This window comes from Lipophrys pholis (assembly GCF_963383615.2).
Source record: "Lipophrys pholis genome assembly, chromosome: 11".
Taxonomy (NCBI): Eukaryota; Metazoa; Chordata; class Actinopteri; order Blenniiformes; family Blenniidae; genus Lipophrys; species Lipophrys pholis.
The window spans coordinates 17,597,670-17,615,238 of NC_137631.1; the positions used below are offsets into that span (position 1 = coordinate 17,597,670).

The following is a 17,569-nucleotide window of genomic DNA, read 5'->3' on the forward strand; positions in this document are numbered from 1 at the left end:
AGGAGCAGTTGTGGTTGGAGCCGGGATGGGCACAGTGGTGACAGCCTCCGTGGTTAACGTTGTGCTTGGAGCGGTGCTGGTTGTTGTGGTAGTTGTGGTGAGCCTGACAGTCGTGGAGGAGGTGGTTGTTGCTCTGGTCGTAGTGGTGGTCGTAGCGGTGGTTGTTGTTGTAGTTGTCGGCATTGTGGTCGTAGTACGAGACGCTGTGGTCAATGTTGTAGTTTCAGGTGGTGGCGTTGTTGTTCGGTTAGATCGTGTCACATATGCAAAGGATGTCGGAGTCGGGGGAAAGGAAACACCTATAGTTAAAAAATAAAAAATAAAAATCCCATGAGCACGTACAGTGGAGCCATTGATTTAAAACAATTATAAATGTTGTGTATGTGTAAGTATTAGTTTTTTTTATCAAGGGCAGATGGAATAAAAAACAAGATTGCTGTTTTGATTAAAAGAGAAATGACTGAAGGAAAAACTATTCAAGAATGTAATAAAAGTTAGGTGTCGGCTAACATGGTGGCTTACAGGGCAAGTACATAAAATTCAGTACATGATTTGAAACTGGAATTACTCATGAAGTTTGAAATAAAGTAGTCGCTGTTAGTTTCTAAAAGGTCGTTGACCGCTGGTGTATACCTTCCTGAAAAATTGCTTTCACAGAAATAATTCAGAGGCAAGCTCCGTGTTAGGTGTTCCTGCCAGATCATACTTAAGTGAGTGTAATATCCCAGAATTTGTTCCCATATTAATTCTGACAGTCACAGAAAAGTCACAAATGACTACTAAATTCTAATAAGTTCATCCATGATTCAGAGTGTACATGAAAGAAATGGTCTATGTACCGAGAAACAACCTGAAATCGCTTCATTCTACTCACAGTCCTCTGTGTAGACGCATCTCCTTGTGACTTCATCCAGGACCATGTTAGTAGGACAACGGGGAAAACAACCCTCCACACTGCAACATACAGAAACTAATTCACAACTGGAACCCGTGTTCGATGCATAAGCAATGCTTTAGGTGAACCATGCGTCTTACGGAGGCAGGAAATGGCATCGTGTGGCACTGGGATCACTGCACGTCTGGACACACGGGCTTGCACAAGCCTGGTAGCGCCACTCACACATCATCCGGTAAGGTATCACAAACGTGCTCTCTGCCAAAAGAGGTGAAAAGGCTCTTCAGGACAAGAAGTGCAGATTTCTGGTCTTTTAAATGTATGTAGCTCATGTTTAAAACGTCAGACAACTCGCCTGTTAAATTGTGCTAATAAAAAATGATAACGGCATTTTTTTGCTACTGCCTTTTTCATGACTCAATTGTAAGTTTCTTACATTTTCTAAACCAGCACACGATCTTAATCAAACCTTAGTTTCTGGAGTGATGTCTGTGTGTGTGTGTGTTTGTGTGTGTGTGGGGTGTGGGGGGGGGTGTTGTGCTGCTAACCCTCGAGGGAGAAACTGCTGCTGGCTTTGAAGGCCTCTGAGGTGTCGTATCTCTGGGCCCAAGCAGCAGTGCGCGTCAGTGTCAGAAAAATTCCAGGTTGGCCGACAAGCTCGAACGAGGTGTGACCTGGCAGAAACAGCCCCTGGTGCTGGATGAAGGTTGCTCTGCGACTGAATTCGTCTCCTCGACTCCAGTGCTCCAACTGAAGACGACTGCGTCCTGACACGGCCAAGAAATAGTTTGGTCTCTCTGCAGACTCCAGAGACACCACAGGGACACCTGGGACAGCAAGCAAAAATGAGTGAAGTCACCTTGAAAGAACAAATAGAAGCAGACTTGAAACAAGAGAATGTGTACTCTCACGTGATGTTCTGTCCTTCTGCAGGCCTGTTGTGATCATAAAGTTGAACAGTAGAGATGGGCCAGGCGGCTGACCCAGCTTCTCTTTTACAAGTGGAAACACTGAGCTGCTGGTGCGATTCACCCCAAACATGGTATCATTATAGACAGCACTCACCAAGGAAAATGGGCCTTCGCCGAGCTCTGTGAGGAAATGAGACAATGACAGGGACAATTAGTATAATGATGAGTCAGAGAGGACTCTCGCATTAGGCTAGGAAATCTGACAGGTCATATATTCTCACTCATACATACCTTGGTTATAGTATTCACAATCATAGGCTGAAAAAAAGAGTAAGGTAGTTTAGGAGACTTTAATCACTCATTTAAACATTTAAAAAAAAGGATATAACATGCAAGATGTAACACAAATGAATATGGAAATGGAATCCGAACAAGCAGAATGGTGGAGGAACAAATGAAAGCGGGTCAGCGAGGTGAGCAGGGGTCACAACCCCGACTGACACAAAGTAGACCAACGCACTACCGCGATGTGTGCGTATATGTGTCATTGTGTGTGTTTGTGTACTCACGGCAGACAGAGGGTGATCTCCAGTGTATTGTGACCCCCTGTTGACAGCATTTGTGCGCATAGGCAGCAATGGACGTACAGAGACACTCGCAGTCCCCCCCACGATTACAGTTGCAAGTGTCTGTCAGGCAGTTTCTATAGAACCAAGCCACATCGACCTGGAGGGGAGGCAAAGCACAGTGACACATACACGAACACACAATCAATCATAAAATGAACCAGGCCAAATCTCGCTGGGAGAAACTGGGGGAGGTCTTGTTGAGGGGGTGAGTAGTTTTCAATAATTCAGACAGGAAGAAGCGATGAGATATCAGGACAAAGGAATGTGGGTCAACCTCTGGTGCCGAAGGTATCACATGAGCTCTATGACAAATCGACAAAATGCATCACAAATTACTTGTTTTGTCCGAAGGCTCTGTCTAGCTGTTGGAATACTCAGCTCAAAGCAATATTTGTTCTGTAATACTTCTTAGTTTAGGAGACATTAAAAGAGCAGACATTCCCTGACTTTTGTGCAGCCTTCTGGCTGAAGTAACAATGTCACAACTAAACTGAGAATCATCATACTCTAATGCAAACACTCAGCAAGTTTAGGATTTTGGAAAATCTCCTCCAAGTTGTAATTAAATCTCTCAAATTTCAGTGCCAGCATATTTCCCACCCAACAATATTTATGTTTGAAATTGAAACATGAACCTAATAGATTTTGTTTATTTTTGATTAGACTGGGTTTCGAATTGAAAATGTAAACTTTAATTGAATTTGAAGTTAGTCCATGCCCTTTAGAAAAGAAAGAAAGAAAGATAGAAAGAAAAAGTAATGTACATGATATTTAGTTGACTGCATTTACAGAAATGCAAAGTTTTCTGTCAATCTTCAGGAAGAATAAACCTCCTGTAAGAGGAAACTTATAGATCGCAGGCCTTTGGATCTATTATTTGAGTGAAACTGGCTTTTCCTTATTGATCCAACGAAAGAATCAAACTCTGCCAGGAAAAGGGCAGAATCAGGCAGCTGCCACATTTATAGTGATAGGAACCAGGGCCAAGTTTATTTCCACCACTCTATGGCACAAATAATTCAGTGTGATGTCCACAGAGCAGAATAAGTCAAACATACTGTATAGGAGTCATAAAAGATAAGTTCTGGAAAACAGAAGTAAGATCTCTGAGGAACACAATAAAAAAGGGATTCCTCAAAACCAGCCTGAAAAAAAAGTGGCTGCATCCCAAAAGGAATATCAGATATATTGCGGAGAAGGCAAACGATTTGCACTTGTATTACAGTAAAATAAATGATGATCACTTTCACCCACAATGTGTTCATGGCTTAGTGTGAAGCAAGAAAATGGTTAAATGACAAAAATCTAAACCTGTATTTTCCAGTAGTCTTCAAGGAATTGTGGTTGCCTGTCACCATACTGTCGAGTGAATTTAATGAATCCAATTAAGAGTACTGGATGCACCAATTTTTTAAGGTTTACTCCCCCAAAGCATGCACTTGTGCACATTAACATGGCTCCACCTAGTGGCCTCAGAGAGAACTACTCTACTGAGATAAAACCTTGAAATGTGTCTGACAGTTTTGTGCTCCCTAGCCCTCTGCTTTGGCATTTATCTCTGAGGAACAGTGTACTTCCTAGGATCAGTTAAGATTTGTTCCCATAGCCTTTTAATAACCTTTGCTTTTCTTACGCAAGCAAGATGACCTTTCAAAAAATACATTTACTCTGTACGGTGAATTGTGTGTGTGCGTGCGCTTCCTTTCACAGAGACTCACCACATTGTGACAAGGTGCAAAGACATCACTGTAAAGGAGAGCACACTCCCTTTTGGCGTACGGCTGTCTCCCCAAGTCCCCTTCACATGGTCGCTCAACTAAATAGTCACTTTCACACTAAAACACACACACACACACACACACACACACACACACACACACACACACACACACACACACACACACACACACACACACACACACAGAAGGTGATTGAGTGTCTGATTACTCTTAAATATCACGGTGAACTCGAGGGAGTCAAGCACATAAATTACAGGAGCAACAGAGAGCTAGTGATGAGTGAGAAAGAGGAAAATAGACAAAGACAGAAAGACAAAGGAGGCTAAAGGGGGAATCAATGAAGAAGAGGAGATGAGCTGACTCATACCTGTCCCAGGGCCCAGCTATCTCCAAAGGTCTGTGCATTATTGACTTCCATGTGGCTGGATGTGGTCATATCGTTCACTGTCACACTGTCAAAGTTTCCACACAGTCCACTGAGATGTCCCTGGAGGAAAAAAAACAAACAAAAAAAACAGTGTCATTGAGTTGTGGTCTTGTGTATTTTCTCTGAATAACACTGTCATTTCCCAAATGTGCACATAGCTCTGACCTTCCACTGAGGTCCAGCTCTGATGTGTACAGTTGTCTTTCGGTCCCAGAGAATAGTCAGATCCTGATTGGAAAAGTGCACCACTGTGTAGTAGCCTGCTTTCCAAAGCTCAAACTCCGACCCTCGACCTACGACCGTGGAAGGGCTCTGATGCAGATAAACATCAGCATTAGAAGTATTCACTGAAATGTTGCCTGAAATACTCGTTAAACTTTCCAGAGAACACACACACACACACACACACACACACACACACACACACACACACACACACACACACACACACACACACACACACACACACACACACACACACACACACACACACACACACACACACACAGGTAAATAGTTTAACTGGCTTGCAAAGACTTTGATTGTGTGCATGTGTTTCATACAGGGTTGCCAGAGTTGTCAGTGAAGTAGATCTTGGTAAGTCCCACGTGAATAACCAGTATTTTCATGCACACAATGCCGCTCTCATAGCAGTCCTTGTTTTGGGCGACAATGGATATCTCAGTTTCTCCTGCACTCTGGTGAGAGAGGAAGACAAAATATGAACCTTCAAACCTTTAATCTCTGCAACACTGCGTTTTTGGTTTTTTTTGTTAATAGAACAGTAGAAACAAAATTGAAATTCAGCTTTATCTTTCAATGCCATCATTTTAGATACAAAAGACTTGACAAGAAGAGGAAGCAACCCTATTATGGGTCCTTTTTCCCCCCTATTCTTTTCAGTTCGGCACGGTGGCCGGCAGTCTGTTGGATCTGAATCGCAATGTCTGTTCTGCTAATTCTAATTCTATATCCCTGGGAGCGCAGGAGCCCTGGGGTTTAAAGCGAACACTGGCCTCTTTGTGTCAATACCTCTTTGCACAGCATTACCATGGTGCAAACCCCACCTGCACACAAATACACGCCTTAATCAGCTCTAATTAAAAGTGCTACTTGCTTCCAAAAATAGAAAATAAGCTTGGATCTTCTTTCCCAGATCCAAATCAGTATTGGTTGTGAAATATTGTGGATGTTCCTTCTAGAGTCGGCCCTTTCATCGACACCCCGTATGATCGCCAACCAGCAGTGTGGGGGCAGAATCTCTGGCATGATGCATGCCATCGTGTTAGATTACAGTCAGCTCCTAAAACCTAGTGACTACAACTTGAAACGATTTAATTGTTATTTGAAAAAACAAAAACTTTTTCGTGTTCTTTTTTCTGTGAAAGATTCAATTTGTCACTGCTGGTAGTTGCATTCTTCTACATTCTCCCATCTGGGATATTACTTTATTGAGAAGTCAAGTGGAAAAAAAAAATCTAAATCCAGAGCTCTTGAAAGATTTGGGCTTTCACAAGGATTTTGGTCTTAAATGTGGCAGCAAAATGCTCATTGAACCTCAGTTTAGTTTGGTCCTACACACATTTTATTTTCCAAGTCAACACTTACACATACAATACACGTGCAATAATTCAGTGACTCAATGATGGGCTTTTTAAGGCTAAATCTGAATCTACAAAATGTATTTTGCAAAACAACATTTCATTGGGTAACACTTTCATAGATTGAAACACACTATACTCACTTTAAGCAGGTAGACCTGACAGTCAGAGTGGTAGTCATACTCGAGGCCATCAAAGGTGTGATAATGTCTGTCGCTGTAAACAGTACACACAGCCGGGCATGGAGAGTAGCTGCAGTTAAAATAGCCGCGATGACACACACTGAGGGGACGGGCCGGAAGATGCACATGAGAAGAACAAAAAGAAAACAGGTGGGACAAAAGTGCTACTTTAGACCAAACATGTACAATTGTTTTGATGAATAATAGAATGTTTTAAGACAGGTCGCTGCACTACGTGGAAGAAAATACATCTTCCAGTCTGGTTTTCTTCGGTGAAGAAATGGAGAAAGCGAGTACAACACAGGCACATACCATTTGTAGCACGGTGTTTCCACTGTTTGTCCAGGCAGGTATTCAAGTCCAAGCCAGGCACAGGGGCAGTTTTCTGGATAGTAACACTCCCCTTGGTGAAGCACCAGCCTTTGTGGATGTAACAGAGGTATGCAGTATGAATACAAACAGTTAGGCATGGGAAGATTTTGCCAAGTGGCAACTGAAATGTGCACTGAAACAAGGAGCTTTCTATAAAACTCAGCTTTTTTAATCTGATCAATTCGTATAGTTTAAAGTCACACTTTTTCAGGAAGATGAACAGACATAACACTCAGACAGACATAACAGGGGTCGATTGCAGGAAGATGCAGCGGTAAGAGCTCACTGATCAATACCCTGCTTTGAGGGTGAGTTTGTGAAAATAAGCATGCTGAAGGCTGAAAAAATTTTAAGGTCTTAGGTTATTGACAATATGACTCTGAAGAGAAACACGGGCACCGGAGATTTCAGATTAAACTTGTTTTTTGTTTATTATTTTAAAAACAAATTTCAGGATGTTCATAGAATTTGTAAGAAGTGCATTAAATGTGAACACTTTCCTGGATGTACTGTGTTGCAATGAAACAGTAAGGGTATTTTCAGTCTATTTTAAGTTTTTAGGATATGATTTTTATGGCCTGGCCCTATTGAGATCAAATTGGGCTTAATTTTGCCCTTCAACTAAAATGGCCATGTCACCTTTGTTATCCAGAGTGGACTGGTTAAAGGATAGTAAGTAGAATTAGAATGCACATAACCAATGACTGATTATAAAAGTTTGCTTGGTACCCATTTACAGAAAGATAACTTTTCTTGTGTCACTTCCATAAAAGTGTTTTTTTTTTGTTAATGTTTTGGGTTACATTACTGCATTATAAAGCAGTTGGCAGCGGAGAGAAAAAAGAAAAGGTTCATCACAATAAAGCACTGATCACTTAATAGGTGATCACAAAATAGCTAAATTGCAGGAAAGGAAGTAGCTGCCTCTATGAAAGGAGCGGAGGGGAAAATAACAGTGTGTTCTGCCAAGATGACTGGAAAGAACTATGTGGTCACTCAAAAACAATTAACAACACAGCAGGTCTTTATATTACCCGGGAGGGCAGATACAGCCAGGTATGCACGGCGTGTTGGGAGGACAGGTGAGGTTCAACATCAGGTTACGGCAGGTCGGCGCGCAGGCCACTCCTCCTCTCTGCTCAATGCAGCTGTGGTACACTTTCCCCTCCGGACACTCACCAATCTCTATGCTATCTGGCTCTACGATGTTCAAACACGCACGTACACAGACAAAAGAAAAATCAATGCCAAAGTCGCCTTGAACATCAACCGTTGCTGCCAGCCATGGGAAACAAGCTACGTCTACAGACATAAGGCTCTTGATTACAGCAAGAGGGACACGGCCTGAAACACCACTTTGTTGTTGGAACGAAGGAGAGCAGGAACTGAAGGGAGGGGGAAAGTGCAGAGAGGTTACCTTTTTCCTCTGGCACACACTCCATCTTCCCATTTCTGCACAGGCTGATGGAGGAGACAGGAAGGGAGGAGGAAGAAAGTGATGAGTTTTTGGAAAAAGAATAATGTTATCAAACACAAGGTCACTTTAAGTGCCCCATGTCACATTCGATAAAATGTCAGGTTTTCACAGCGTTCGTAAATGAGTCAGACGCTCTGTGCATGTATGTTACATTGCATGCAACAATGAGAGCCGCTAACGGGAAATTAGCTGCTCTCTTAAAAAAAAGCTGTGACTCACCAGGGGCCAGAGGCACTGAAAGTCACCTCCCCTGGCTGCGACACAACACCCACAGAGTAACAGTGACACTGCGACCTGAAGAGACACTCATGGCATTATTCAGATTACATTATTTATTGATGATGCTCGCTGTGTTGATGTATGCTAATGGTTGTTGTTCTGGCCAAATGGCAACTGATGATCATTGTGGGGATGATGTATGAGGTGCTTAAGCCTTACAGTTGCACGCAGCGCTGGCGTACATCATCATAGTATCTACCATCTGGGCAGCCACATCCCTCTGCACAGTCATCAGAGTTGCACGTCTCAGTGTTGGACACCGCGCGGCAGGATCGGCCACAAGACGAAACACACGAGTGGTACAGCATGCCTCCAAGACACACCACTCCTGTAAATCCCACACAAATAGCATGGTCGGAGCCATTCATACACAGACTGTAACACAACTGCAGTAAATGATTAATCGAGAGTGCATACATTAGATAAAAAGCAAACACTGAATTAAAATTTAGAAGTCAGAGACTTACCGCATTCTGAGACTTGTGACCTAAAGTTGACATGGACTCCATGTTTGGAGCACAGGTATGTGTAGTGAGCCAGTGCGGTGCACAGACAGCTGCCGCCGCAGCGGCAAGCCTGGTAACGGCACTGCTGCTGGTAGACATTCGGACTGATGTAGCCGTGGCACGGAGCAAATATACTTCCCAAAAGCACCTCACACTGGGACGCATAGAAAACTAGAAGATATGTACAGTGAAATACATACAGTGTTACCTCGATATCAATAAGACAGTCTGTAAAGCTGTTCGCATTTGAACTGAATATCCTGTATGGGATGGTATGATTAAACTTTAATCCTGCAATTTTAATCTTCAAGGTAGTAAAAAAATCACAATCCAATTTGTCACAGTTTTCTATGTAAATAACCTAAATGTTCCTCATGAGAACAACCAGTTTTTGTTTTTCTCCACAATTTGTATAATGGTGCTTCACATTCTTTACATGTGTTTATTTACTAATGAAAAAAATATCTGTTTGTGAATGAAAAAACATTCAATGTATTTGTGTTGATTATTTTGTGTTATTCTAACAACAACAAAAAGCCTCAATTTCAACACAATTTAACGGTGACATAACAGAAGGGCCAATCCTCCATCATTTTCAAATTCGTAGTCAAGTAATATGCAAAAAGAAAATACACATATATATATATTGTTACCGTTCTGTTGATTCATCTCACATGGGTCGATAATTGGCAGGTTAACAGGAGCAACACAAGCAGACAACACCTTCCAAGCGTTGGCGTGCAGCTGAGGTGTTCCCTCTATCATACCTGCAGGAGATCTGCACACACAAAATAGATTGGCTGCAAATTATATCTCAAAATATATTGTAGCATTTCTATCATTGGTACAGACGTGAGAAGTACTCACAGGAAATCATCCCGTAGATTTCCGTTGAAGGTTCCACAAAGACCCAACGTCTGCCCCCGCCACTGACTGTCCAGATGCACGTAGACTCGCCCCCCTCGACCATCGTACTGCAGCCTCAGACCAATCCCTGCTTTCAGCTGCGTGAACACGGAGGTCACCTTCCGCACCTCAACTGCATCTGTGCAAAAGACGTGACGCACAACATAGCGACAAGTGACACTAGATCGAATGATACATTGTGAATTCTCATAATTTGAGGGCAGAAAGGAAGTATTATGAAAATGTGTGATTCTTACCGTCAACATAAGGGAGTGCAGGTGCTGGATTGACACCAATTACCACCTCCCCCTCTCTTGTTAAAGTGATCTGATGGCTCACGTCTTCATCCAACACCACCGTCACTGACTGGATACATGCCTGCTGCTGTTAACACACACACAAACCACAGTACATGTCTGTAGGTAGAACACTGCAGCATCAGGACGGCGCACATGTGGGTAGCTGTGGATGCTACCTCTGCACAGGTGGTGTACTGCAGTGTGACAGTGAATCTGCTGCTGCTGCGGCTCTTTGCCAGGACGTACTGACACGTCCCCGGCTGGAGGAACATCCTCCCGTCGAATGTTGTCCCAAACACATCTCCTACAACCGAACACTCGGCTGAGAAAAGACAGAGGGAGGAGGCTTCTGAGTTGGATTTCACTGCTTTGTTGTTTTCAAAGTTTCTTTAAAGGGCATTCTCACCCGTGCAGTTATTCTCAGTGCAGTTCCACACCCCTCCCATGCAAACGCTGAAAAATGACAGCAGAATAAGTAAACAGCACACACTGGCCATTCTTAACCCTTGCATAATATACTCATTGAAATACTTGTACAATAAAACGTTTCAGCCCCGCGGCTTTTAGATTCAGGTCGCTGTTACCAGTACAAAAGAAAATTGTTACAATCATCCGAATTAAATGGATTCTGAAAACAGGAATTAACTAAAACAAATGAACATCAGCTATAGATCCTTTTATATTAATTGTATTTTTTTTTGCAGCAGACTGCAACAGGTTAAAAGCTGTTTGTCGGTCTGACAGTCATGAACCTGACAACAGTTGATCTTTTGAAATTGGTTGGTACTATCACTACTGAAGGTCATAGATGAATGTGATTTGAACTGGACAGATCAAATTCAGAAATATTCAAAGCGTAAAGCCTTCTCTCAATAGATTTAAATTCCTCTCTTGAGATCAGTAAAAAGGTTAATAAATCTGATTTAATAGATTAGACATATCACAACAGCAGTTTTATGTGCACAGCCCATATGCTCACATATATTGTCATCAGTTTAAATTGATTATTTTTTAATAAACAGCACACCAGCACGCCAGTGCACTGAGTGGGAGAGTGACAAAACACAACAACGTGGTACTGTAAGAAGTTTAGTCAAAGCGTTAAATATTTTGTATGCTCACATAAAATCCTACACAAGCAACACCTTTCCCAATGTTTAGCACTAACTATTTATTTATACACGATCCATCATTAAAGGGGCGATATTCACTTACCAGATGCTGCAGCCCTGTTGCAGCACGTGTCCCTGCACATAGGATGTTCCATGGTAAACACAGGGACACTGAGAAACAGCAATACACGTTCCATTCTGAAGGATAAGGCCTGTGTGGACGGAGTGCAGTTTGAGCTCCACTGGTGTAACACACATTTTAAAGACAGGTCACATTTGTTATTTAACGTTTTGTGTAAATACCATCAGGACAGTAGCATCCATCCAGACAATGCAGGTTGGTTCCAAGACACTCCTTCTCAAATGTACAGGTGGGCGGACAGCAGCTGATACAGTCTCTATACACAAAACTGTCCTCACATCCATCATCTACAAACAAACACCCAGTTTTAAGAGGAAGGATGGAACATGACCCGAGTTCAAATATCGCAATGGATAAGCACATCTTGTGTGAATTCACTTGACAAAGTGGAACTGTGAACATTAACTCACAACAAGAAGGGAAGCTGTCTCTCCACTCTCGTACTGGATATCCAACATGTGAGCAGGCTCGGGTGTACTCAACCAAGACTCGACAAAATGTTTCCTCGTCGTCCGAGCTGAAAAATGAAAAATGCAACATTTATTCAGACCCTTGGTATTTACAAAATAACTTTTTTGTGACTAAAGGTTAAATGTTTATGAATTTCATTTTAAGTTTTCACACTTACATACAAAGGTCAGCGACGCAGCTGGCAACGAAGGGATTTGGGTCAATGTTTTCATGACAGGACAGAAATGGAAAGAACAGAAGCGCACTGCACTTCTCTATGGCATCCTGCGCACATTCACAATACATGTAAGGCAATTTGAAAATAAAACTATATATTTTTGGCCTGCTTTCACACATTCTGTAAAAACTCAGATGGATCTCAGAAAATTAAGACACATAGGAAAATTCCCCATAGGGAACTTTCCCCATAATGTATTATCACAAAGCGTCTAACATAGTTTTATTATACAAACTATAATAATTAAAATCATTGTTTCATTCTTTAAAATTGTACCTTTTATGTAATCAAAAATACAGATAAGCTCATGTGTTTGCTCCTATTTTCTTCACATCTACGCCATAAATGACCACAATTGAAAATTCCAAAGATACGCTTTAGCTATATGTTATGGTGTAGAAATGACCAAACAATAAACTTGAATGGGGCATTTGCCATTGTGACTGCACTGAGTAGTTACGACGGAGAAGTTCTTACATCCATGTCTGACTCAGAATGGCAGGGCCCGTTGAAGTCCAGATCTACTGAGGGACAAGCTCTTTCATGAGGCAGGTCCACTGCCCAGCTGTTAGCGAACACCGCAGGCTCATCGGTTCGAATGCCTGAAACATAATGTCAACAATCATGTAGAGAATGAAGACCAAAAAAAATCCATGAAAGCATGTGTGGTACGCAAAGGTGCATTTCATATAGGTTTTAGGTTCAATTGCTGGCAGTCAATCTCTCTGTTAGGAAATAAAATGGGAGAGGAATTCATTTGCGAATGCTCTGTGGAGTCTACTATTCAGTCCATTGGGCCAATTTTCAGCCTAAACAAGCACGACTGCTCATGTAACTGTTCATCTGAGGAAAGATATTTCTTGCAGTCATTCAAACCCAAAACCAGCAGTTTTTCCCTATCCTTCCACCGCTCTCTCGCTCTCCCGGGTTCGTTGCTGCTGTAATTGGCCAGAATCAATGTTGAGTGTATAATAGCAATAATTGCAGTGAGTGGCTGCTGAGAGAAGGGATAAGAGGATGAGGGGGGGCCAGTCAGGCCGGTCTTACCACGAGCAGTGGTGAGGTCATCACCAGCGATGTGGTTGAAGTTCCCGCACAGGCCACACGGCGCGCCCTGGTGCTCCTCGCTCATCTTCAGGTAAACACCGGAGCCCCCATCCCAGGCCAGAGAGAAGCCGAACACGCTCTTCACGAGCAGGTAATCAGCCAATCGCTCGATGAACACACCGCCTACAGTCTGAGGCAAACTTAATCTGATATCCAAAGAAACACACACAAACGTAGGTTTCTACACCTTGTCGGGGCAGTTCATTGACTTACATTCATGTCCTGTAAACTTACTCCACACTTTGTCACTAGTATTTGCCCATCCTCTAAATCAGTCTAACAAAACAATTAAACATGTAAACATGTAAACAAAGCCAATTTTGTTATAATAAGACTTGACTGTGCTGAATCTCATTGCATTTATCCACACAAGATGACGCACGCACCTGCGACCTCCCTGATGGACTCGATATCCAGATATATGAATCTCCTCCTCATTTGGGAAAAACAGAGAGAGCGCTCTTGGACATGAATACACACTCCCCTCACACACTCTGCTGTTGTGAACCTGAGGGGAAACGAGAAACAGTGAGGAGCAGAGTCAAAGGGAAGGGTCCTTGAGGGACAAGCTTAGAAATGTATTAAAGAGGATTAACTGGCAATCTCAGAAACACAGTGACTTATCAGGTGATGATGGTGTGAACAATGGCAACAAGTGGCTATAATTAAATTCATGCAACTCTTTCGAAATACTTGGTTGCGTTATGTGAACTTTGGACTGGATTTTAAAAAAAAAATACATAAAAAAAAAAGCTTTGGGACCTGAGAAAAGTTTCAAAAACCCATTGTTATAAATACCTTATATTTAAATGACAAGAAATAATGATGAATACCTGAAGGGCAAAAACTGTAAACAATTTGAGAATTGTAGTAACATTGACACAGTCAAATGCAATTTTAAATTAAGATTTGAAAGAGAAAAGAGCTGTGCTTGTCATTGCCTTTGGATCCTAACAGTTACCCAAAATGGTTTCCAAATATTGAAAACAAAAGATGAAAGTGAAATGCCTGTTATAAGTGGTTTACCAAAGCTACTGAATGATATAAAATATGCTTCTTCTGCACATCGCATGTATTTTGTCTGGTTAGTATGACAATTTGTTTAATGCTGGAGCAGCCTTAGGAGCAGCCTTACCCACACTGTGTACTGGGGTGTGGCTGAGTGGCAGTCCTGGGCCAGAACATAAGAGCAGGTTCCAGGGAAGTAGAAGTATATTCCATCGAAGGTTTCGTAGTGGTGCTGACCCCACGACCTGCAGATCCCGTCTCTATCCTGGCCCTGGTTAGGTACTGAGAGGAAAATAAGCAATTTACTGAGGCAAGATTCTTGTAATGATGAAGTGGCTCGACTTTCACGACACAAACGTCACAAGTGGACACTTAACTGAGAGAGCATGCCATACCTCCTCTCTCTTTCAACAACGGTTCATCTTTCAGCACCTCCTATTTCAGTGAACTTATCAGAGGAAAATGAATATCTGAATTTTCTAAAAGCCCTTTGTTGCAGGAAATCCCCATGACTGGCAATGCCAAGATGCTGCCCAAGACTCTTCCCAAACTCTGAGCGGGGAAAGGAGGTGGTGAGAGTGAGTCACATCTTCTAATCTTGTTAGTGAGTAGGTTGTCATGCATATCGTAACCTGAAATGGTTCATTTTGTGAATCAGGAAAATGTATCATCTAATCACAAGACCCTAATAATCTAATTAATTCTTCTGTTGGATTTAATACTTATAATATCTTGATTGGTTCGAGCTCTCTTGCAGAGATATTTAAAATTGCGAGGGTGTTCAAAATTATTTCTATTGAAAGCTGCTGGTTTGTCTCATTTTTAGACTCCTGCTCTTTATTTTAGTTTTACATGTTGTTTTTTTGTTTTCTATTGATTACAACAAATATATTGTACTCTGTGTGTGTGTGTGTGTGTGTGTGTGTGTGTGTGTGTGTGTGTGTGTGTGTGTGTGTGTGTGTGTGTGTGTGTGTGTGTGTGTGTGTGTGTGTGTGTGTGTGTGTGTGTGTGTGTGTGTGTGTGTGTCAACACTAAATTAATTCAGTGAAATGAAAATGTCTTCACAATCAGATCTTAAGATATACTGCATAAAGGGGCCTGTTCAAAATAAAGAAACCAGAAACTCCATCAATCAGTCCTTACTCTATTAGCTTTGTCAAGTGACTTTATATCTACCTCCCCGGGGTGTGTGCGTGTGTGTGTGTGCGTGTGTGCGAGCTTAGACAGAAAGTGGTAGATTTCAATCAACAAAGAGATACAGAGAATGAAAGAAAATGAAATCTCGGGAAATCTGATAATTGATACATGAGTGTGTGCTGGTGATTGATGTTTGATGAATGACTTGTATGTGTGTGTAACTAAATTCTGTTATTAAAAAATCTTTTCTTTTTTTTAATCATACCTGATGAGGAGCTGGCTTGCTGCATACCAGGAATGGTGATTTGGAAAAAAAAATCTGAGCAGACACAAAAAGAAGACACCTGTTGACTGTGTATTACTCACTGATCTGGCAGCGGTCTCCCAGTGCCTGGAACTGAGCACAGTCACACACACCATCCTCCTGACACCAACCACCATTGAGGCAGCCGCAGTATTCTGGGAAACACACGGAGAACTCAAGACTCTCTCATTCTGTTCTACCTGTGTACTGACTTTGTGAGATCCTGTGAATGTGTTCAGGGTGACTTTGGTCTTTACCTGAGGAGGCATCTCGGGCAGTGTAGTTGTGCAAAATGCTGCGTGACAGAGCACCCTCTGACAGCGATGGCCTGTATGTCTTAGGAAACAACACAAAAGAGACACTTAGAGTAGTTCCTTGAAGATTGTTCAAGCCTTAACCACGTCTCTGTTGCACTGTTGCGCCACTCGTGTACCTCCTGTAAGTTAAAAGTTGCGTCAGGTTGAGTGGGAGAAAGTGCATGTGTTAGTGAGTGTGTCTCATGCTTTACAAAGACAGCTTTGTGCCTGTTAGGGTGTTGTGCGCATGTGGGTGCCCTGACCTCCTCTGGTTCTCTTAGGTGTAGTGTACAAACCTCCTCCCCGAGGAGATCCCGTTTCTTCCGAAGTGCATTAGCCCTTCTGCACACACACAAACATGCACATTAGCGGAAAGAAACAGTCAGAGGGGAGACTTAAGTGCACTTTACACCACTTGAATTCAGACTCCAAACTACTCCTTGGTGATCCCATGTGCGCGCACGTGCACACGCACGCACGCACGCACGCACGCACGCACGCACACACACACACACACACACACACACACACACACACACACACACACACACACACACACATAGTCTATCACATACTCTAGAAACTGTAAATGTCTCCATCGCGCCAATCACCAACAAAAAATTACATAATCCATACGATGACACAATTTTGTTTTAATAGAAGACTAATTGTAAGAGAGAAAGTTTCTCTTGGCCCCCTTCATTTACCTCTGTGGTCTTCCCTCAGCCAATGAAAGTCGACTCTGAGCTCCTAAACACAAAGTTATGCAATTAGGAATAAAGCTAAATTAAAAAAATTAAAACAACCACATCTTGCTACTTAAACAGTGTAGTGTTCATAGGATAAATACTATAATCTCAAGTATCTCAATATATATTTTCAATGAAATCAATGGAATATGTTTGAACACAGGAAATTAGCAGTTTATACATGATGTACTGCATTAATATAAACAGGCGTTTATCACTTCTGACACATATTGTGGATGTATTGTTTTTTAGGGATAATGCAACTTGATTATATACATAATATTAACGTCATTACGGTTTACCTGCGCTTCTGTGAAACAAACTTCATTAGAAGAGCACCGGGGCGGTCAGGATAGGTAAAATGTTGTGACTCACCCTCAAGTAACAGCAGGTGGGAGACTGAAAAGGACATGAGAAGAAATCGTTTCACTGTCCACTTTAAGTTCATCTCAGAGTCCGGAAGGAAGTCCCGCAGAAACTTTAAGGGTGCATGTCCACTGTCCCGGGAGGAAAGCGATCAGGACCGTTTGGTGGCGACAGTACCAGGAGGATGTGGAAACCTTCCCCCCTCTCGTGAGCGGATGACGAGGAGCTACACCTGTGTGGGCAGGTAAGCCTGTGCTGCTCCGTCACTCCTCATCCTCCTCGGGCGGCTGCCGGAGCTCCATCACCGCACCGCCGGGTTCACACCTGAAGGTTTCTGCGTGGATCGTCTATCTGCTCACGTGACACGGCTGGGACACCTTTGATAGAAGAGTCTCTCTCACACAACCTGAGAGACTGAAACCTCACTGTACCCCGAA

At 42.4% G+C, this 17,569-nt stretch overlaps 1 protein-coding gene across 1 annotated transcript in view; it reads right to left on the reverse strand.

The window, feature by feature from the left end:
* otogl (otogelin-like) overlaps nucleotides 1-17,214 on the reverse strand; it is a gene marked incomplete at its 5' end in the record, with an annotated part of 29,242 nt that extends 12,028 nt beyond the window's left edge. Inside the window, 36 exons of the mRNA XM_080474795.1 lie at nucleotides 59-203; nucleotides 871-954; nucleotides 1,036-1,153; nucleotides 1,444-1,722; nucleotides 1,807-1,986; nucleotides 2,098-2,124; nucleotides 2,376-2,532; nucleotides 4,154-4,270; nucleotides 4,542-4,661; nucleotides 4,767-4,913; nucleotides 5,165-5,299; nucleotides 6,346-6,484; nucleotides 6,697-6,804; nucleotides 7,791-7,956; nucleotides 8,174-8,217; nucleotides 8,453-8,527; nucleotides 8,672-8,840; nucleotides 8,980-9,189; nucleotides 9,672-9,796; nucleotides 9,886-10,063; nucleotides 10,182-10,308; nucleotides 10,400-10,545; nucleotides 10,630-10,676; nucleotides 11,439-11,547; nucleotides 11,639-11,764; nucleotides 11,888-11,994; nucleotides 12,106-12,212; nucleotides 12,643-12,767; nucleotides 13,213-13,418; nucleotides 13,659-13,780; nucleotides 14,408-14,562; nucleotides 15,784-15,876; nucleotides 15,979-16,057; nucleotides 16,314-16,359; nucleotides 16,725-16,767; nucleotides 17,142-17,214. Of these exons, the coding sequence (XP_080330921.1) occupies nucleotides 59-203; nucleotides 871-954; nucleotides 1,036-1,153; nucleotides 1,444-1,722; nucleotides 1,807-1,986; nucleotides 2,098-2,124; nucleotides 2,376-2,532; nucleotides 4,154-4,270; nucleotides 4,542-4,661; nucleotides 4,767-4,913; nucleotides 5,165-5,299; nucleotides 6,346-6,484; nucleotides 6,697-6,804; nucleotides 7,791-7,956; nucleotides 8,174-8,217; nucleotides 8,453-8,527; nucleotides 8,672-8,840; nucleotides 8,980-9,189; nucleotides 9,672-9,796; nucleotides 9,886-10,063; nucleotides 10,182-10,308; nucleotides 10,400-10,545; nucleotides 10,630-10,676; nucleotides 11,439-11,547; nucleotides 11,639-11,764; nucleotides 11,888-11,994; nucleotides 12,106-12,212; nucleotides 12,643-12,767; nucleotides 13,213-13,418; nucleotides 13,659-13,780; nucleotides 14,408-14,562; nucleotides 15,784-15,876; nucleotides 15,979-16,057; nucleotides 16,314-16,359; nucleotides 16,725-16,767; nucleotides 17,142-17,214 (4,434 nt within the window). The remainder of the gene's footprint in view (nucleotides 1-58; nucleotides 204-870; nucleotides 955-1,035; nucleotides 1,154-1,443; nucleotides 1,723-1,806; nucleotides 1,987-2,097; nucleotides 2,125-2,375; nucleotides 2,533-4,153; nucleotides 4,271-4,541; nucleotides 4,662-4,766; nucleotides 4,914-5,164; nucleotides 5,300-6,345; nucleotides 6,485-6,696; nucleotides 6,805-7,790; nucleotides 7,957-8,173; nucleotides 8,218-8,452; nucleotides 8,528-8,671; nucleotides 8,841-8,979; nucleotides 9,190-9,671; nucleotides 9,797-9,885; nucleotides 10,064-10,181; nucleotides 10,309-10,399; nucleotides 10,546-10,629; nucleotides 10,677-11,438; nucleotides 11,548-11,638; nucleotides 11,765-11,887; nucleotides 11,995-12,105; nucleotides 12,213-12,642; nucleotides 12,768-13,212; nucleotides 13,419-13,658; nucleotides 13,781-14,407; nucleotides 14,563-15,783; nucleotides 15,877-15,978; nucleotides 16,058-16,313; nucleotides 16,360-16,724; nucleotides 16,768-17,141) is intronic.
* Nucleotides 17,215-17,569: the final 355 nt, after the last annotated feature.